Source organism: Salmo salar, chromosome ssa02 (assembly GCF_905237065.1).
Source record: "Salmo salar chromosome ssa02, Ssal_v3.1, whole genome shotgun sequence".
Classification (NCBI taxonomy): Eukaryota; Metazoa; Chordata; class Actinopteri; order Salmoniformes; family Salmonidae; genus Salmo; species Salmo salar.
In genome coordinates this window covers 62,614,370-62,636,975 of record NC_059443.1, presented here as the reverse complement: position 1 = coordinate 62,636,975, position 22,606 = coordinate 62,614,370, and the positions used below count along the sequence as shown (strand labels likewise).

Genomic DNA, 22,606 nt, shown 5'->3' with positions numbered 1-22,606 from the left:
TGAGGGATGATGAGGATGAGGGATGATGAGGAGGGATGATGAGGATGAGGGATGATGAGGAGGGATGATGAGGAGGAGGGATGATGAGTAGGGATGGTGAGGAGGAGGGTTGATGAGGAGGGATGGTGAGGAGGAGGGTTGATGAGGAGGGATGGTGAGGAGGAGGGATGATGAGGAGGGATGATGAGGAGGAGGGATGATGAGGAGGAGGGATGATTAGGAGGAGGGTTGATGAGGGATGATGAGGAGGGATGGTGAAGAGGAGGGTTGATGAGGAGGGATGATGAGGATGAGGGATGATGAGGAGGGATGATGAGGAGGAGGGATGATGAGGAGGGATGGTGAAGGCTTGAGGATACGCTCATCCTTACACCCAGTGATTAACACCAGACCACAGATCAATGGGCTGACTGGAACACTCAATATTAGGCCGACTGAGAAATGAGTCTATACACTATAAATAGACTCAACCTCCACAGAGGAATTAGTGGTGTGGGTGTGTGTGTGTGTGTGTGTGTGTGTGTGTGTGTGTCACGATGTCGGAAAACAAACTGTGAGAGGATCTTGGCTTTCCCTTTAATTCACTCTTCACATTAGTGTGTGTGTGTGTGTGTGTGTGTGTGTGTGTGTTTTGTACTTTGTAAAGTGAGTTTTGTAAAGTGATGGACTTTGGTAATTCAATTTTGTAATTTAACTGACCTCTATTCTCTCTATCAAAACCTGATTTTCCTTGTGTGTCTGTGTGTATATGTGTTTGTTTTCACACTGCCTGAGACATAAGTGGATCTTGCCAGCCTGTGATGCACTTCCGTAATTCAATTTTGTAATTCAACTGACCTCTATTTTCTCAACCAAAACTATATTTTCCTTGTGTTTGTGGTTGTGTGTATAGTGTGTGTGTGTGTGTGTGTGGTTGTGTGTAAGTGTGTGTTTCACACTGTCTGCAACAACAACTAGAGGATATTGCTCTGCCTCCCTTCAATTCAATTCACCTCAATTTAGTGTGCAAAATGGGTACCCTTCAACTCCATAATGTTACCGACCCCTATTTTCTCTACCAAACTACTACTTTCCATGTTAGTATCCTCAACGTCCTTAACTAGAATGTTTATCAGCCGTGCTGTTCATTCGCTGCAGGTCTGGAAGAGTATCCCTCATGCTAATTCATTATAATCTATTCTACTCTTATTGATTCTATTCTATTTCAGTCTATTTGAAGTGTTTTCCTCCCTGGCATATCACACCATATACATCACATTGATTGTCAGTGGTCTGATTCTAGGCCACAGACTGAAATCAAAAGCGTATTGACTGAGGAAATGTCACTTTAACCCACTGGCTGCAGACTACTGCCTCCAGACTCTAAATCGTTTCGTGACAAATCTGGGTAAGGTACTATGGGCATAGATAACATTGGACTTCAGTAATGGTTTTGGCTCAATTCTATTTCAACTCCATCAATTCAGGAAGTGAATGGAAATGCAATATTCTCACTGAAAATGAATCATACTTTTCATATCTTGAATTGGAATTTGAATGAATCTCCTGAAGCGACTGTATTCTGGTTCAAACTGTCACTGGAGAGTGGAGACAAACAGTAACACACAGCTACAAATCCACAGTTCATTGAGTGTACGACCGTATTGACCACCTGAGAACTGGGAGACGGTCAAACAGGGATTAACCTCAGACCCACTTCAGGTTCATCCGATGACCTCCGACCTTTTCTCTACACTTCACTTTAAAACCCTGGTCCAACACCTCAGCTTGTTTTAGTTTATGATCTTAACTCACACTTTACTTAGTGACGGCACAGTTGTACTACTGCTACCAGCCACCCCTGTCCTTCACTGATCTTAACTCACACTTTACTTAGTGACGGCACAGTTGTACTACTGCTACCAGCCACCCCTGTCCTTCACTGATCTTAACTCACACTTTACTTAGTGACGGCCCAGTAGTACTACTACTACCAGCCACCCCTATCCTTCACTGCTGATCTGGCAACCCTGGATTCAAACACAGTCAGTTGGGGCTTGTGTGACCTTTATTCACACTCAGAGCACAGTAGTAGGCTACTAGGCTACCATCCAGCCTCTCTCCTTTAACTTTGATCTGGCAACCCTAACTCAAGACCCGGCCAGACCCTTCCTCACTTTAAACCTGTGGTAACTGTTGCTCAAGATCTGAAAACCATCACTGGTTCCCGAGTCAAACCCCTCATCCTGTAGCATGCATCCCGTTTTCATTCCCTCGCTCTACCTATTACCCCTCCCTCCCTCCCTCCCTCCCCATAGATCTTAATTGACAAACATAGCTGGCATCCTTACCCTCGTCCTCTATCTCAAGCTGTCCCAGGGGAGTGCTCCGGGCCTGGGCCTAGCTGCATTCAACACCTGCTTTTCATTACCTCCATACACAAAGACTGACACTAATAAGGCCCAGAACCCAACAGAACCCTGGGGGCCTTTGTCTGTTTCGCACACACACACACACACACACACACACACACACACACACACACACACACACACACACACACACACACACACACACACACACACACACACACACACACACAAAAAAAAAAAATGTTTTAAATCAAGACCAGGTGTGGTCTGGTTGGTTGGACGTGGCTGCCCACACCACTGCCTGATGGAAATTGACCTGTCATGTTTTATGGGGAGGTGTTTGACTCTGGCGCCAGTGAGGTTGTTGGGGTGTGGTGGGGGGGAGAGGGGTGGGGTGGGGGGTTTTAAGGTTGAGTTGCCAGGTCAGCAGTGGTAGTACCACTGTAAGATGTAATGTGTGAGTAGAGGGCTTAAGTTACAAGATGAAGTGTTGTGCTGCTGAGGTAATGTTGGGGAGGGGGTGAGGTTGCCAGGTCAGCAGTGGAGGACAGAGGGAGGGTGACGTACTACTGAACTGTAGGTAAAGTGTTAGTAGAGGACATAAACCACAGCATTAGGTGTTTGACCCGGGTGCCCGTGGGGGGAGGCAGGGTTGCCAGGTCTTAGGTTGCCAGATCAGTAGTGGACGACAGTGGGAGGGTGACGTAGCCTACTACTGTAAGTATACTGTGAGTAAAGGCAGCTACTACTGATACCTCTGTCCTGCCTGTCCTGCTTATGCAGAGTTAGAGGGAGGTAGACGAAGAGATTGGAATGAAAGGAGATAGAGACCGTCTTGTAAAGTGATGCATGGGGTATGGTTAGAGGGACGTGGAGAGAGAGATTATAGGTAGGAGGGACAGAATGTGCTGCCTCCACAGTTTATGGTACAAGTTAAAAGGAGGCAGAGGGAGAAATTCTAGGTGGTAGGAGGGAGAGACCTTGTAAAGTCATACATGATATACAGACCAACCGGACTACATAGGAAACTACTACCACCGCTACAACTGTAGTCTGTTAGTAGGGTGGTAGTCTGTCATCTATCCTCTCACTTATTTAGGAGAGTTGTTGGAAGCAAGTCTATTAAGACCACTGTGGAGAGGTAGAGAGCAATGTTAGAGAGCAATGCCAGTAAAAAATTGGGTAGAGAGAGAGTTTATAGATGGAAGGAAAAGACTATGTTTTAAAGTTGTGCTGCAGATATGGTTTATCTGCCTGACAGACATTCACAACAGTCAACTATAACTGCTTAGCTCTGTCATGTCCGTCTATCTGTCCTCTGGCTGCCTGACTGACTGACTGACTGACAGACTGACAGTCATTGTAGCTAAGCAACCGACAGAAACTCCTTTGCGATGCTGAGTACTCAGATAAAGTCGTGCCAGTGTCGGTCTGCTGTCACTCACAACTCCTTAGACTAGAACGCCTCAGAGGCTTCCCTGTGCCCATGACTGCCTCACAGTCTAGGGTCGCTTCGGAACTGTTACAAAGGTCAATAGGTCGAAGGTCAAGAGTAAAAGGTCAGATTCACCCCGACTTATCACCTCAGAGTGCTCAGAGGGAACTCATACGAGGACATGAACTGACATTTCAGAGGGTTCTGCCTGACAGTGTGAAAACCAGAAAAAAAGATCACTCTCATCCATGATAAACAGAAAAGTGCTCGCTGGCTCACTAGCGGATGTTAGAGAACGTCCTCAGAAGTAGAAAGAGGGTCATTATTTATATTAACATAACTACGCTATCAGGAAGCCGTTCTGGCATGAAGGTGAGTAGTCTACGTTTCATTAGTAAACAACAAATAAGCAGCCGGTGAGGCGCTAATCCACATAAAATTCGATGAATTCAATCAATTTACATTTTACAAGGCTATTACCGATCCTGTGTTTAATGCCTGTCGCCAATGTGTGTGTGTGTGTGTGTGTCTGTGTACTCTCTGCAAGGTTGCCATTGCGATAAATATAGCTAAGGTCACCATGAACTATATATCTGATCTAGCCAATCACATTTTATACAACATGCTTCTCTGTGCTAGGCACTCCAGGGCTTGTATATACTACTAACACATAGAGGTCATTGTTTGACTAAGTGGCTGGATAACTGCTGGGCACTCTAGTCTAAACGACAGGGGCTGCTGAATAACTGTGAATGTTATGTGAACGTTGTAGCCTACAACCTCGAAACAATGTACCTCAGTTATGGTCAGACTGACTGACCATGATGTTGTCCATTGACTGGATAATGAATGGTTGAAAACAATCAATACAGGAGCAGGTGATAGAAATGGATCTGCTGAAAGACTACAATGTGAATGTTACCTCAACTTTACGCAACCCACAAAATGACATGTTACCTCTGCAAATGTTCTCAATTGACTATGTGAACTTTCCTCCACTTCTAAATGGGATGAGTTTGCGATATTTTTCAGAGATAAGATAAACAACACTAGGCTGGGTATCAGTCAAGCAAGACCAGATGAGAAGTTTGATGATATGTGTCCTAGCCTACCACGCAAAGGATCTATGGATTTATTTTCCCTGGTTAACACAGACATGCTCAGGAAAGTGATATCATAACTTAAGTCTTCTACCTGCCTTCTCGATGCTATCCCCACCACTTTCTTCAAAACAGTTTTTAATTTCATATCTGAAGAAGTGTAAGCTATTGTTAATCCCTCCCTGTTCACAGGCACTTTCCCCACTGCACAAAAAAAGCTATTATGAAACCCCTTCTGAAGAAAAGTCATCTAGATTCTTCACCTCTTAGCAATTTTCGGCCAATCTCCAACCTTCCATTCTTAAGCAAAATTCTGGAGAAATTGGTTTTGAAACAGCTAAATAATTTTTTAGGTGCCAACTGTATTTTTGAAAAACTACACAGCACAGAGACAGCCTTAGTTAAAGTGGTAAATGATCTTAGAGCCAACACAGATACCAAACAGCTCTCTGTCCTTGTACTCTTGGATTTAAGTGCTGCATTCGACACTGTTGACCATGATGTCCTTCTGGACAGACTGGAGAGGTAGGTTGGGCCTCTCCAGTCCACTTCTACATTGGTTTAGGACCTATTTAACCCAGAGAAAATACATATCACATGTGGCATTTCACATGGTTTGAGTTTGGGTCCGGTACTGTTCAGTTTATATGTGTTACCCCTTGGCAGAAAGCACAGCATTGCTTTCACTGCTACGCAGACGATACACAACTTTCCATTTCTGTGTCACCAGAGAATTTTAGCTCCACGGATAGATTAGACTGTATTAGTGATTTAAATACTTAGATGGTTCACAACTTCCTCCAGCTAAATCAAGACATGACCGAGGTACTTATTGTCGGAGCCAAAGCACAGTGAAAGAATCTGGCCGCACATTTTAATTCACGGTAAATAAAGATGAAACACTAGGTAAAAAACCTAGGTGTTATTTTAGATTCTGAAATCAATTTGGAATCACACAATAGGAATGTGACCAAAATAGCTTTTTACCAACCGAGGAACATTGCCAACGTGCGTCCGTTTCTATCTCAGGCTGATACAGAGACACTCACCCATGCTTTTATTACAAGCAGGCTTGACTACTGTGTAGCTCTCCTGTCTGTGTCACGCTGTGATCTGTTTCACCTGTCCTTGTGATTGTCTCCACCCCCTCCAGGTGCCGCCTATTTTCCCAGTGTATTTATCCCTGTGTTTCCTGTCTCTCTGTGCCAGTTCGTCTTGTATGTTTCCAAGTCAACTAGTGGTTTTCCTGTTCTCCTGCTGTTTGCATTCTCCTTTTTCTAGTCCTCCCAGTTTTGACCCTTGCCTGTTTCTGGACTTTGTACCCGCCTGCCTGACCATTCTGCCTGCCTTGACCACGAGCCTGTCTGCCATTCTGTACCTCCTGGACTCTGATCTGGTTTTGACCTTTTTGCCTGTCCACGACCATTCTCTTGCCTACCCCTTTGGATTAATAAACATTGTAAGACTCCAACCATCTGCCTCCTGTGTCTGCATTTGGGTCTCGCCTTGTGCCTTGATAGTCTGGTCTACGCAAGAAAGCCATTGGTCAACTGCAAAACATACAGAATGCTGCAGCACGGGTACTGACCAAGACCATATGGAGAGCACATATTACACCGGTTTTAAGGTCTCTGCAATGGCTGCCTGTGAGTTTTAGAATTCATTTTAAAATCATTCTATTGGTTTTTAAATCAATCCATGATTGTGCACCCCAATACATGTCAGACATGCTTTTAAGTTATGTACCCAGTAGGTCCCTCAGGTCCTCTGGCACTGGCCTTTTAACTATCCCAAAGCCTAGGACCAAGAGGAATGGAGAGGTAGCCTTTAGTTATGCCCCGCAGCCTCTGGAATAGCCTGCCAGAGAACCTGAGAGGGGCTGACACTGTGGACATATTTAAAAGAGCTCTTAAAACACACCTCTTTTATCCTCCTATGTTTGCTGTGTAGTAAATATTTCTGTTTTTATTTTCATTGTTTTTATCTTGTTTTTTCCTGTGAAGCACATTGTGTTGCATTCCATGTCTGAAATGTGCTGTAGAAATAAAGCTTGATTTGGGGGCAGCATCTACTGAAAGAGTGTAAATGTTATGTGACTGTTATAAGAAAATTGCATAAACGTTACAACTCCAACCCCAAAAAACTGTCAGTTACCTCAGGGAACTGTAGCCTTGTGAAGCTACTGTATATAAGGTGAGTCTACTTCTAAAAGATGACTGTCACACCCTGATCTGTTTCACCTGTCTTTTTGATTGTCTCCACCGCCACTCCAGGTGTTGCCCATCTTCCCCATTATCCCCTGTGTATTTATACCTGTGTTCTGTTTCTGTTGCCAGTTCGTCTTGTCTGCACCAGCATGCTTTCCCGTCTTCCTGTTTCTCAAGTTCTGTTTCCTAGTTTTTCCCGGCTCTGACCATTCTGCCTGCCGTCCTGTACCTGCCTGACTCTGATCACAAACCTCTGCTTGTCCTCGACCTGCCCTTTGCCTGCCCCGTCTTTCTAATAAATGATCTGAGAACTGCACTATCCACCTCCTGTGTCTGCATCTGTGTCATACCCTGAGTCGTGATATTACAGTGTTACTGTTCTGTGAACATTACCTAAACGTTATACAACCAAAAAAGAACGATAGTTACCTCAGCGAACTGCAGCCTGGTGAAGGTGCTGGGCGGGGAAGCCACCTTGTATGTCTTCCTGGGCATCACCCAGGTCTCCAGGGTCTCCAGCTTGCTGGTTGCCAGGTTAGTGGCGTGGTGCTTGACCAGGTAGCCTTGGAACTGGTCCGACAGGAAGTAGAGATGCACTGACACCGGGTGGCCCATGGGGAAATACCTGGCAAACCAAGAGAAAATACACTTCTTTTTAACCAACCTTTCTCAACAGACCTTTATCAGTAGCCTGAGTGCAGGTCTGTTTGGGCTATGATGCCAACAGCAATGGAGTTGACAAGAACACAAACAATTCTGGGACCAGGCTACCTCATCAGGGTTTTACCTGGCAACACCAGTGGTAACCCAACAGACAGACCCATTGAGATTCCCATTAGTGAACTTGATATGGTACCAGTGCTGTTTAAAAGGGCAATGGTGTAAGATGAGAGTATCTAGATTCATCTATTGAACAATTACTGGAGACTGCTTACTAATGCTAATGTTTGTAGATGCTAAAGTTCACTAGCGGGGCCTTGCTAATGTCTCAGACGCTAAAGTAAAGGTTAGGGGGACGTGCTGTGCTTTCTGTGATTGTGTGAAGGGAAGAGGCATTATTTCAATGACCTGTAAAACATCTGTTGCCGTGGAGACAATTAGTAAGGCTAGGAATGGACAGACTGACTGAGACCAGACTGTAGTTGTAGCCTGCCCCGGACCAGACCAATAAAGTCATTGGGTATATTGGCAGAAATATATTAAGTTAGTCACAGCCCCGATGCCTCTGACGATAACCATGACTCGCCAATTTGTAACACACATAGTGTCTAATACAGCGGTTCCCAACCTTTGCCAACAACCAAATCAGCGGCAAAAGATCTTGAGGGCCACCATTCGCGGAGTCGCAGAATTTCTTTACATAAAATATCTTACCGTTCCAATTTTGTCCATTTTATCAGTGAATGTAACAGACTAAACACCTATTGTAATGTACAATTGCTTATAATACCATACATCCAATAACTACAATATATATTTTTTTACAAATACTAAATCATGTGCGGAGCAGGTAGTCCTCGAACCATAGCTTGAAAACAGGTAGTCCTCGGACCATAGCTTGAAAACAGGTAGTCCTCGGACCATAGCTTGAAAACTGCTGGTCTAAAACAAAGTCAGCTGAGGTCAAAACACACACACCCTCCCCACACACACACTAACAAAGTTGAAGTGGTCTGGGACACCATTAAGAAGTCAGCTTGATCTTACAATCAGCTTGCCAGTCCAGGCTAGTCCTGACAGTTATATTGCTCTGGGGGCTGTGCGTGGAGTGAGTGTTTTTTCTGATTCTGTACATGTGGCAGAAGGCTGGCACTGAAAGCAGAGACTACTGGGAAAATAAACAGGGTGTTCTCTCTCTCTCTATCTATCTCTATCTCTCATCCTCCCCACGCCCACCGTGTGTGTGCCCACCAGCCTTCTCATCAGTATTCCAGTAGTAGGACCAGGAGTCAGTCTGCCCGACAGCGCTGTGTGTGTGTGCCCGTCCCAGCCCGACAGCACTAGCTACCCTGACAAGCAGAACAGCAAATATTTACACCCGCTCACGGAGAGCACTCCACACCCTTCTCTCTCTATCCCTCTCTCCTCCTCCCTCCCTCGTTCCCACTATATAGGGAATAGGGTGCTGTTTGGGACACAGACAGAGATTGGCAGAGATGTGTACAATGGCCCGTAGCAACATCGTAGCACTAGTAATAAAGGTTTCACCACTCTCTGAGTCAGTTACTCAGTTATTTATTACAGACCTACAGCGTGGGACTGAAGTACTCACAATTTGAATTATACATTGACTCTTGGGGATGCCTGACATTGACGTCTTTGACAATTGTGTGTCTGTGTGTGTGTGTCTGTCTGTGTGTGTGTGTGTGTGTGTGCTAGAGAGAGAGAGAAAGAGAGGTAGAGAGAGAGAGAGGCAGAAAGAGCTAGAGAAAGAGAGTGAGAGATAAAAAGAGAGCTAGAGGTAGAGAGAAAGGGGCAGAGGGAAAGAGAGAGTGAGAGAGAGAGAAGGGAGTGAGAGAGAAAGAGAGAGAGAAGAGAGTGAGAGGTTGAGAGAGCGAGAAAGAGAGTAGGAGACAGAGAGAGCACAGAGTGAATGGGGAGAGAGAGAGAGATAGCGAGAGAGATAGCAAGAGAGAGAGAGAGAGAGATACACAGAGCCTCCATTCAGCCCTTCCCTCCACCCCCTCCCCACTGGAGTCACAGCAGGCTGTGAAAGACAGAAATCCCCCTCTCCTCTCCTCCGTCTCCCCTTCTCTCCATCCCCCCGTGGCAGCCCCGCCCTGCTGTCTCATACACACACTGTAAGCTCTACAAACATAGCCTCTCATGGCTGCAAACATTGCCGTGTGTGTGTGTGTGTGTGTGTGTGTGTGTGTGTGTGTGTGTGTGTGTGTGTGTGTGTGTGTGTGTGTGTGTGTGTGTGTGTGACAGTTGGGTGTGGATATGTTAGTGTGAAAGACTGAAAATTGCTTGTTTCCTCACAGCAAATGCTTTTTTCACATGCTCATGATCCCACAATTAGAGATTTGCAGACTGACACATATACTCACAGATGCCCTCTTGTTCTCACACACTTTATGTGTACACACACACACACAACACAAACACACACACACACACACACACACACACACACACACACACACACACACACACACACACACACACACACACACACACACACACACACACACACACACCCAGAACCTCGTTTCCCTTCCTTTTCAATTTACAGGCAGAGACATGAGTAGAAACAGCTGTAGTTAAACAATAGACATAGGGTGTGTGTGTGTGTGTGTGTGTGCAGCTAGATGGAAACATGCTTCCTCTCATCTTGACTCTATAGCCAGAGGCCCTGCAGCTACCCACAATGCAGAACTACCTGCCTGCCTGCTATCCATCCTGCTTATGTGGAACTATACTGGATCTAAAACCGACTGATAATACAAGCTTCCAGCAGCAGAAACATGGGCGTATAGTACATGTCATGTTGGTTGGAACACTGACAACTCCACCAGAATGGTGTCGCATCCCTCCAACAGACTTCCAGACACTTATAGAATCTATGCCAAGGTGCATTGGAGCTGTTCTGGCAACTATTAAGGCACTTTATGTTGGTGTTTCCTTTATTTTGGCAGTTACCTGTACATTGGCCCCGAGACTCAGTTAACACAGGTTTCATATTCTAGCTACTGCAGATGCCACTGGTCCCAAATGTGTCGCATCTGTGGTATTACAATACAGTAACAGTAACTAAGACAAAAGACATGTTGGCTTCAAACTGGCTTCCTGTTTTAGCATCCATAGATGACAGGGATCCTAAATGTGTCATAACAATGGCCATTTCACCCGTGGAAGTAACTGTGTGACGACAAAAGACATAAAAGAACCAGCTAACACGTCTCCTGATCCAGGAAGCTAGATGCTATGGATCGCAAATGTATCGTAACACCGGGGTAAATCTATATTGGTAATGTGCCAACAGAAGGCCTCAATACTGAACTAACAGTACCAGCATATACAGCTGCTATGGATCCCACATGTTATAACACCAGTATCGTCAATAGTAATTCTTAGGGACACAGAAATGATACTGGTACTCGAGGGACATGTAGCAGCACCATCCATGACCTATACACAGTACACCTTCACGTGGTGTAGTTGATCTGTGGTATCATCTTCTTGAGTGAACAGTGTTAACTGGGCTCATTAGAAGCAGGGTATTGTTGCTAGTGATGCTGCATGGATAGTGTTGACATGTGATGCCTTCTGACACCAGATATGTATATTTTTGGATGAGGAAGGATACAAAAGGTTTCTGACGGAGGGGTTGAATTTCACGCAAAACAATGAGGTGTGTCACAGTCAAGAAGCTGTGAATGACTGCTTCAGTGTGTGTGGTGTGTGTGTGTGTGTGTGTGTGTGTGCATTCATGTTCTGTGCATGCATTTTCTGTGCGTGTATACTACTATTTTTGTGTACGTGTGTGTGTGTGTGTGTGTGTGTGTGAATGCGTTTGCATGCTAGCATGTTATATGCATGCCTGTACACAGTGGTGGAAAAAGTACCCAATCGTCATACTTGAGTAGAAGTAAAGATACCTTGATACAAAATGACTCAAGTAAAAGTGAAAGACTAAAAGTAAAATACTACTTGAGTAAAAGTATTTGGTTTTAAATTTCCTTAAGTATCAAAAGTAAATGAATTGCTAAAATGTACTTATGTATCAAAAGTACAATTTTAAATCATTTCAAATTCCTTATATTAAGCAAAGCAGCGGGCCACATTTTCTAGTTTTTTAAAATGTATTTATGGATAGCCAGGGGCACACTCCAATTCAGACATCATTTACAAACGAAGCACGTGTTTAGTGAGTCCGCCAGACCAGAGGCAGTAGGGATGACCAGGGATGTTCTCTTGATAAGTGTGTGAATTAGACCATTTTCCTGTCCTGCTCAGCATTCAGGGAAAATATATGCAGTAAAAAGTAGATCGTTTTCTTTAGGAATGTAATGAAGTAAAAGTAAAAGTAGTCAAAAATATGAATAGTAAAGTAAAGTACAGATACCCAAAAGAACCACTGAAGTATTTTTACTTAAGTACTTTACACCACTGTGTGTACATGTGTTCAGTGTGTGACCTGGACTGCTTACTAACCTGCAGCTGTCATCCTTAGGATCTCCTTGCAGCGATGCTGCCGCCCTGGCCAGGCCCATACGAGCAAACGCATGGTAGTGTGTGAGCTGTGTGTCGCTCAGGGTCGCGACCCCGTCCGCCTCGTCAAAAGCACTCTCCCAGTAGGCCTGGAGGCCAGGGGTCCCCTGGGGCATAGGTCCAAACAGGTAGCCATCTAGTTGGTTCACTATCTCCTGGTTAACACTGGCTTCAAACTTCCTGGCGAAGAACGTAGGACGGGCCGTTTGCTTTGAGGAAATGGAGGGGGTAGGAGAGGAGGGGAGAGAAAAACAGAAAGAAGATTATAGCAACAGTGGCTTGCTGGGAACGACTGCAGAATGGGAGATATAGTGGAATTGAGTGGGAGGTTGTGTGAGAGAGAGAGAGAGAAAGAGTGTGTACATTTGTGTGTGCGAGGAGCAGCTTTGATTTAATCTTCTCTCCCACATACAGAAGACAACAAGCAGATACACTGCCACGTCATATCACCCTGGTAAACTGTCTCAGTACCCACGTCTTGTACACACACACACACACACACACACACACACACACACACACACACACACACACACACACACACTAAGTTCAGGGTTGTGTCTTTCCCCCTGTCAGCTACCAGAGCTTGGTGCTTCTTTCAAACACAAGGCAAAACCACAGAAGAAGAAGACTTCCTGTTCCCTTTGTACTTTCTGAAACACCAGGGAATCCACAGGAGAAAAATAATCCTCCCTGGCTTCTTACCTTTAGCTCTCTCTCTCCAATCCCGCCCCCCCCCCCTCTCTCTCTCTCCAATCCCCCCTCTCTCTCTCTCTCTCTCTCTCTCTCTCTCTCTTTCTCTCTCTCTATCCCCCGCTTGCCGATCTCCATGACAACAGACATAAAACACTCAGGAGTCAGTCTGAATTCTCTCCAAAACAACTCTCTCTATCTGGCCTTGTTGTTAAGGAGGGTTTTTGGGATTAACTTTTTAGATGCATCGATTTGTTGTTCCTCGCTAGAGAAAGTGTGTGTGTGTGTGTGTGTGGGTGAGTGTGTGTGTTTGTGAGAGAGAGAATGTGTGTGTGTGCGAGGGAGTGTCAGAGCGTGTGGGTGAGTGTGCCTGTAAGTTGGTGTGGGTGATCGGATGCATCCCTTTTCTCGCTAGAAAAACAAGGAGTGTCACGTCCACACTTTAAGAGGCATTTCGCTACTTTGCTTATGGCCCACTGAAATGGCTTTGAATGGCTGTGGGAGGCACTTACTGAAATGGAAAGGGACTGGAGACGGTCCTATAAAAGACAACATTGGAAGGAGGTGGAAAAAAAATGATAAGTAAGTGCTGATGTCAACAATGGCTAATTGGCGTATGTAAATGAGTTTTCTCTAGAAGATGGTGTGTGCAGTGTTTTCCACTAGCGCCGGCTGTCGGCTATACAGCCGATTACAGTCATTTTCAGCCAGGTACTTTTTCCACTTAAATGGCTTTTCAATTCGCTAGTCAGAAAAAAGTCTGCCGATCCCTCTCCCGCTAGAATGAACAATATGCATCCTCTAGCCATCTACTGATAGGACAGGCGCCTGTCAGTCACGAAGTGAGCGATGACAGGGAAACACCGCTGGTTTGACAGTCTGCTGTCTGCCCCGCCTCTTGGTACTTGGGTGTGTGTTGTGTGTTCTGTGGTTGCAGTCACATTTCTTTACACTACAGGTTGGTGGCACCTTAATTGGATAGAATGGTCTCGTGGTACGTACAGGAACAATAGGTAGGTTAGTAGAGAGAGAGTCTCACACTGGTCCAAAATATGATAAAAGAAAACAGATTGAATCGTTTTAAAAGCTATTGATACTTATATGGTATTTTTATATAGTATTTGTATATGGTATTTTCAAAATGATTAGATACACAGTAGTTCTATGGATTTAATCAAAGTGTTGACAATGGAGTAGTCAACTGCTGCTTTCTGTGTAGCAAAGCCCATGTTTAACACCTGCGTCCTTCTTCAATAATACCTGTATTACAGACCGCTGAGAAAATGCCTCTTGAAAGGAAGCTTGTAGCCTGTGGAAGTCAGCAGACTCTTACAGGATTCTTTGAAGGCTCACTGAAGGCAAACTGATTCTATTTTATTTATATCAGTGTTATTTCCTGACAGTTGCTGGTTGGAAATACAATCTAGCATTAGAATGTACCAGAGTCCACCAAAAATAGAGCTTGTTCGGCAAAAAAAAAGATATAATCTTAACACCCCTCCCCCAGCCCTGGGGAGCCTGGCTGGGGACTTTGTCTATTTGGCTGGCTACTCCATGTGCTTGTGGAAAACACTGTGTGAGTGGGGTGTTAGGATGATGGATGGATGAAGGGTAGAGGATATGATGAATAGTATTCTCTCTCTCCGTTTGTCTCTGTCTCTATGTCTTCCTTTATCTCTCTCTACGTCTGCCTCTCTCTTCATCTCTCTCCAACCCCTCTCTCTCCACCCCTCTCTCTTCATCTCTCTCTCTTTCTTCTTGTCTCTCTCTCCATCTCTCTCACACACACTCTTCATCTATCCCTCTCTCCCCATCCCCTGCTTCACGCTGACATGGGCAATGGTTGACAGTAGCTCATGAACATTTTGCCCTGCTCCCTCAATCTCCCTCTTTCCCTCACTCTCCTCTCTTCCTCTATATCTCCATCCCTTGCTTCTTGCTGTGGTTGACAGTAGCTCATAAGAACTCTCTCAGCAGCCTCCGCTGCTTGGCAGACACACAGCCAGTCCTTTCAGTTCCATACACCTCAGACAGGGAGGGGAAACTATTTACCCTCATCTCCTCCCGCACTGCGCACCTTGCTGTAAATTCCTAGTGTGAGAGAAAATCACAGCTCATAGGGCCCAGACCTGGCAACCCTTTACTTATCTGGCAACCGGTGGCATTCTCGCACCAGGGCCGCAACTGTGGAACTTGGCGGCGGTTCTCACGCCCCCTCACACGATTTATTAACCCAACTTTCACAGGTACAGTTCATTAGGTGAGAGAAATCAGAGGGTGGAAAGATGGTGGCGAGGTCCAGGATCTAGTTATGAAAGGTTCTCTGTTGTCTGTAACAGGTGAGACTTTTCCACCTCATCTCCTCTGTCCTGTCTTTCTTTCTTTCTCTCCTCTTTTTTTCCCCTTCTCACAGATCTGTCCGTTTCTTCACCGAAGCAGCACAACACCCCCACAGATTTATTATGAGGACTCCTCCACACCACACATAACCATTAGTAGGGACACTAGACACCCACTCCTACACCACAGATAGAACTAGATACGTGTCCAGTACTAGACACTACACGGTCCTCCTCAGTAAATTCTGAATCATGTGCAGCTTCTAGCCTAAATATAGCCTCTCTGTCAGTCTATACTAGAGCCTACTGAGCGTGGAAAAGCCACACTCAATAGGATATTAATTAAGTCCTATTAATACAGTGGACTGACTGGTAGGAGGTAGGAGGTCTGCACTGTGCCCAGTGTGTTCTGTATACTGTAATGAATCACACACACACACACACACACACACACACACACACACACACACACACACACACACACACACACACACACACACACACACACACGCACTGTTCCTAGGCATGTTATACTGTAATAATACTGTCAGTGTGCACCAGCCATGCCAGAATTCCAGGGGAGAGCCAGAGAGCCAGAGTCAGGGTTGGCATTAGGGTTGGCAGCCAACAGGGCCAGACAGTAGACTAGGCAGAGGGCAGCAAGCTGGCATAGAGACTAGTTAGGTCAGCACTATGACTTTGGATGTATTCAAGTGTGTGTGTTTGAGAGAGAGAGAAAAGTGTGTGTGTGTGTGTGTGTGTGTGTGTGTGTGTGTGTGTGTGTGTGTGTGTGTGTGTGTGTGTGTGTGTGTGTGTGTATGATATGTGTGTGAGAAATGGAGAGAGAGAGAGAAATATGTGAAAGAGAGATGTGTGTGTTTATACTGTATTTGTATGTGTGTGTCTATGTTTTGTGTGTGTGTATGACACCATGTCTCACCTGGAAACGGTGAAAGTCGGCAGGTTTGAAGTCGTTGGGGGAGCAGCCGCACCAGTCCACTATGTGTTTGTACTGACACTTACAGCCCAGTTTCCTGTTCCAGTTCGTGATGCGCAGGTTGTTGTCCACCATGCTCTCACAGTGAGCACTGTTCTCCAGCACCGTATGGAAGAACGACTGAGGAGAGAGAGAAGAGAAGAAAAGAGAGAGTGGGTGAAGTGTAGTGTAGGCGGAGGAGAGGAGAATGAAGGATGACATGGACACCTGGAACACTAAACCACAAACATCTCCTGTTCCTCAAACCATCTCCTCCAAGCCCTTACGGAGTGTCCTTAGGACTGCTGTGTGTAGGTGTGTGTGTAGGTGTGTGTGTGTTTACCTCAGCGAGCAGAAGTATATAGTTGTGTGCAGTGTGTGTGTTCTTACCTCGGCAGGCAGCAGTGTGTAGGTATAGAAGCGCTTCATGTTGGTGACCAGGTCGTCTTGGGAGTTTATAACGTACTCCACGAACGGACGATTGAGCAGGAACCAATCAGAACCGCCGTCCACAGAAATGCCTTCTGGGATTTTGCGGTCGCCAAGTCGCCACATGTGGGTGTCGCACTCAAAGAAAAGCCGGTCCAGACCTTGTTTGCGGATAAACCTGGTTGACCGAAAACACACAAACATGGTTAAACCTATAGCGACCACAAACACACAACCACACAAACATGGTTAAACCTATAGCGACCACAAACACACAACCACACAAACATGGTTAAACCTATAGCGACCACAAACACACAAACATGGTTAAACCTATAGCGACCATAAACACACAACCACACAAACATGGTTAAACCTATAGCGACCACAAACACACAACCACACAAACATGGTTAAACCTATAGCGACCACAAACACACAACCACACAAACATGGTTAAACCTATAGCGACCACAAACACACAACCACACAAACATGGTTAAACCTATAGCGACCACAAACACACAACCACACAAACATGGTTAAACCTATAGCGACCACAAACACACAACCACACAAACATGGTTAAACCTATAGCGACCACAAACACACAACCACACAAACATGGTTAAACCTATAGCGACCACAAACACACAACCACACAAACATGGTTAAACCTATAGCGACCACAAACACACAACCACACAAACATGGTTAAACCTATAGCGACCACAAACACACAACCACACAAACATGGTTAAACCTATAGCGACCACAAACACACAACCACACAAACATGGTTAAACCTATAGCGACCACAAACACACAACCACACAAACATGGTTAAACCTATAGCGACCACAAACACACAACCACACAAACATGGTTAAACCTATAGCGACCACAAACACACAACCACACAAACATGGTTAAACCTATAGCGACCACAAACACACAACCACACAAACATGGTTAAGTTGGTTTCTTTTACACAAAACCACTAACTTGATTTGATTTATATAAACTTATGTTACACTCAACTACATACACTTATTTTTGCTTAATTTGTCCTTTATTTAACCAGATGGTCTCTTGAGGAACCTCTTTTTCCAGAGACTGGGAGAAAGCAAGGCAAAAAAATCATTTTATAACATATAGAATGTATGGCAACATAGTCCATCTCTCACAGCTGCTGTATACAGCTGCTGTATACATCTCTGTGGTGACATGTTTATCAACATTTACAAACAAAGTTCCATATAGCCTAGTGGTTAGTGTATGTTCTGTTTGGAAAACATGATTGTATGTTCGATGTTCACCAATTTCCCTTCACGCTATACACTCAGTATACCCTGCCAGTAGCTTTGAGAGAGCATAGGGAGATAATAACATCCTATACATGTTTCCTAACAACGTGTGACTCATGTGAAGCACCAAGTGTTGCAGTAGGTGTCAAGTTCAGGTCAAACAGACTGTTTCACTAAGTCCTTGAAGGTCTTAAAGCCAGCTGCTATCCACCACAGAAACAAACTTGTATAACCTGTATACACCACCATTTGATTCCTATAGAAACAGCTACAGTGGGAAGGAAAAGTGTGGGGATGAAAATTTATGTGAACCCTTTGAAATTATCTGGATTTCTGCATAAATTGGTCATCAAATTTGATCTGATCTTCATTTAAGTCACAACAATAGACAAACATAGCGTACTTAAACTAATATCACACAAATTATTGTATTTTTCTTGTCTATATTAAATACATAATTTAAACTTAAACTAGGTTGGAAAAAGTATGTAAACCCCTAGGCTAATGACTTCTCCAAAAGCTAATTGGAGTCAGGAGTCAGCTAACCTGGAGTCCAATCAATGAGAAGAGATTGGAGATGTTGCTTAGAGCTGCCTTGTCCTATAAAAACACTCACAAAATTTGCGTTTGCTATTCACAAGAAGCATTGCCTGATGTGAACCATGCCTCGAACTAAAGATATCTCAGAAGACCTAAGATGAAGAATTGTTGACTTGCAAAAAGCAGGAAAGGGTTACAAAAGTATCTCTAAAAGCCTTGATGATCATCAGTCCACGGTAAGACAAATTGTCTATACATGGAGAAAGTTCTGCACTGTTGCTACTCTCCCTAGGAGTGTCTATCCTGCAAAGATGACTGCAAGAGCACAGAGCAGAATGCTCAATGAGGTTAAGAAGAATCCTAGAGTGTCAGCTAAAGACAGAAATCAATGGAACATGCTAACATCTCTGATGCCGAGTCTACAATACATAAAACACTAAACAAGAATGTGTTCATGGGAGGACACCAGGGAAGAAGCCACTGCTGTCCAAAATAAACATTGCTGCACGTCTGAAGTTTGCAAAAGTGCACCTGGATGCTCCACAGGCTAAATATTCTGTGGATAGATGAAACAACAGTTGAGTTGTTTGGAAGGAACACACAACACTATGTGTGGAGGAAAAAAGGCACAGCACACCAACATCAAAACCTCATCCCAACTGTAAAGTATGGTGGAGGGAGCATCATGGTTTGGGGCTGCTTTGCTGCCTCAGGGCCTGGACAGCCTGCTATCATTGACGGGAAAATGAATTCCCAAGTTTATTAAGACATTTTGCAGGAGAATGTAAGGCTATCTGTCCGCCAATTGAAGCTCAACAGAAGTTGGGCGACGCAACAGGACAACGACCCAAAACACAGAAGTTAATCAACAACAGAAGGGTTTCAACTGAAGAAAATACACCTTCTTGAGTGGCCCAGTCAGAGTCCTGACCTCAACCCGATTGAGCTGCTGTGGCATGACCTCAAGAGAGCAGTTCACACCAGACAATCCAATAATATTGCTGAACTGAAACAGTTTTGTAAAGCGGAATGGTCCAAAATTCCTCCTGACCGCTGTGCAGGTCTGATCCGCAACTACAGAAAATGTTTGGCTGAGGTTATTGCTGCCAAAGGAGGGTCAACCAGTTATTACATCCAAGGGTTCACATACTTTTTCGACCCTGCACTGGGAATGTTTACACAGTTGTTTGTGTGTTATTAGTTTAAGCAGACTGTGTTTGTCTATTGTTGTGACCTAGGTGAAGATCAGATCAATTTTTATGACCAATTTATGCAGAAATCCAGGTATTTCCAAAGGGTTCACATACTTTTTCTTGCCACTGTACATAGGAACAACCTTAGTTAATCCACTATCCATCCTATCTCATGCCAGTAGTGGTTTTATTCAGTCAAGCCTGTCTAACTCCTGGCACACACCCACACACGCACACACACACATACACACACACACATACACACAGACGCACACCATGGCACAGCACGACAGGCAGCCAGATTGTGATTGGTGTCAGTGTGTGTGTGTGAACCAGTGATTGGCATGTCATTAAGTAGCGTGATAGGGCATGGAGCGGGGCGGGGCAGGGCTGGCAGGCAGCACCTCGCGACGGCAACAAGGGAAGGTTAATTAATAAAGCTACAGATGGAGCCTAATTGGATTATGACTCAGTCACCGAGCTGGGGCAAGGAGGTGTGTGTGTGTGTGTGTGTGTGTGTGACAGTGGAGGCTCCTCAGAGGAGGAAAGGGAGGACATCCTCCTCAGTGATATTTTTTTTAAAATAGTGAAATATTAAAAGTGATCCTTTTTTGATAAAACTATACTAAATATATTCACATGTCAACAAATAATTCATTAAAACACGCTGTTTTGCAATGAAGGTTTACAGTAGCCTCAATAGCACTCTGTAGGGTAGCACCATGGTGTATCTGGAGGACAGCTAGCTTCCGTCCTCCTCTTGGTACATTGACTTCAATACAAAACCTAGGAGGCTCATGGTCCCCCCCCCCCCCTTCCATAGACACATTACTTATGACAACTTCCGGAGGACGTCCTCCAACTTATCAGAGCTCTTGCAGCATGAACTGATGTGTTGTCCACTCGTTTAAAGGATCAGAGAATGAATCTAGTACTGAACGCATAGGCTACAGCTAGCTAGCACTGCAGTGCATAAAATGTGGTGAGTAGTTGACTCAAAGAGAGAAAGACAATATTTGAACAGTTTTGAACAAATTGATTTCTTCAAAAATGAAGGAGAAGCAAGAGAGAGAGCTAGCTATATTTCGTTATGTTTTTTTCACTTTCACTTTCACATACTTAGCTAGCGAATGCAGTTAGCTAGTTTAGCCTACTCAAACACCCGGCTCAAACAGAAAGTGATGTCATGTTAGCCAGCTGGCTATGGCTATCCAACACTGGAACTTTTTCAAGTGAAGGTTAATTTATTGCCACCGGGGCCGCTGGTGTAACTGCTAAACTGTTTGCTGACTGTACACACAGTACTGCATGATTATAGCGGGTTTACTAACGCGTTAGTTCTAGTAGCTATGTTGACTAAGTTATGACGTTAGCTAAAATGGTGACAACGATGTAGGCTGTGTTTAACGGTTATGATATGAAGGTTAGGCTTGGAAAGGTTTTTTCGCCTGGTCACAACCAGTGTGATGCACTGAAGTCCACAAGCAAAGGGAACAGGTGAGAGGAGGAGAGCGTGTAGATACGAGAAGGAAGTGATCATGCTGTTTGTATGTGGCTGCTATGAAAGTGAACCGAGTCTGTTGAAAAATGTTACCTGAATTTTTCCAATAGAAAATCTTGTTTGCAACCGTTGGACTAATGATTACACCCTAGATCAGCTAGATGCAGGCAAGAATGTGCAAGGCGGTATTGAATGTGTCACTGTCTGTCGCCTTGATTACTCAAATTTCTCTCTCGACCTGTCCCTCACTCTCCAAGAGTGTGCAAAGCTGTCATCAAGGCAAAGGGTAGCTACTTGAAGAATCTCAAATATAAAATATATTTTGATATGTTTAACACTGTTTTGGTTACTACATGATTCCATATGGGTTATTTCATCATTTGATGTCTTCACTATTATTCTACAATGTAGAAAACAGTAAAAATAAAGAAAAACCCTGGAATGAGTAGGTGTGTCCAAACTTTTGACTGGTACTGTACGTTGCAAACTTTCATTCATAGGCTAGGTTGTAGCAACCTCATGATGGGTATAGGGGCAATTCGTGTATAATTTAGTAACCTAAACCTATCAATGTTACATTGAACTGGGTGAATGGAATATAAATGACAGTCATCCAATATGCTGTAATAGAAATAAGGCCATGCTCATAAAAAAAAATTGTTCTCCCTCATCTTAAAAGGCACCGACCACCACTGGTGTGTGAGAATGAGAATACGAATAAGTGAACGTGTTTTAATGTGTCTGTATCATGCTAGTGTGTGTGTGTGCGTGCGATCCCCTGTATGTGGGTGTGTATTTATCAGTGCGTGTGTGCGTGTGCTTGTTAGATCTCACCTGGCGTTGTCTCTGCCGTGGGACTTGATGAAGTTCATGTCTCTGTACTTGGACAGGAAGGCGACCAGCTGGCTGTTGGTTCTGTTAACGACAACCAGGAAGAGATTATTAGAAACCAACCAATCAGTGGAAACGACAGGCAGGAAGATCATAATTACCAACCAATCAAAGAGAGAGAGGTAGAAACCATATGCCATAGGGCAATACAACAGCTTTTCCCTGTCATCACTTTTCAAGGTTTGTCAAGGATATAAAGGGATAGTTGTTAAAGGGATAGTTCTCTATAAAAACCTAAGTATGCCAGCCATTTTCATGGACTCTCACTCATACAACCGCCACTCACTTTTATGCTCAGTTTGTTTTTGGGGTGAACTATTGCTTTAACGGAACATTTGATTATTCATTATTTAACTATCCACTATGATCAGGGCCCAGAGTTTTCCAGGACAGTTGGTCAGGAAAACGACTAACCCTAAGTACAAAGACA

General features: G+C 44.4%; 1 protein-coding gene across 1 annotated transcript in view; it reads right to left on the bottom strand.

Moving 5' to 3' along the window:
* LOC106588898 (xylosyltransferase 1-like) overlaps window positions 1–22,606 on the bottom strand; it is a 111,503-nt gene that overhangs the window by 8,484 nt on the left and 80,413 nt on the right. Inside the window, 5 exon segments of the mRNA XM_045707323.1 lie at window positions 7,523–7,718; window positions 12,251–12,516; window positions 16,280–16,456; window positions 16,706–16,922; window positions 22,120–22,200. Coding sequence (XP_045563279.1) covers window positions 7,523–7,718; window positions 12,251–12,516; window positions 16,280–16,456; window positions 16,706–16,922; window positions 22,120–22,200 — 937 coding nt within the window.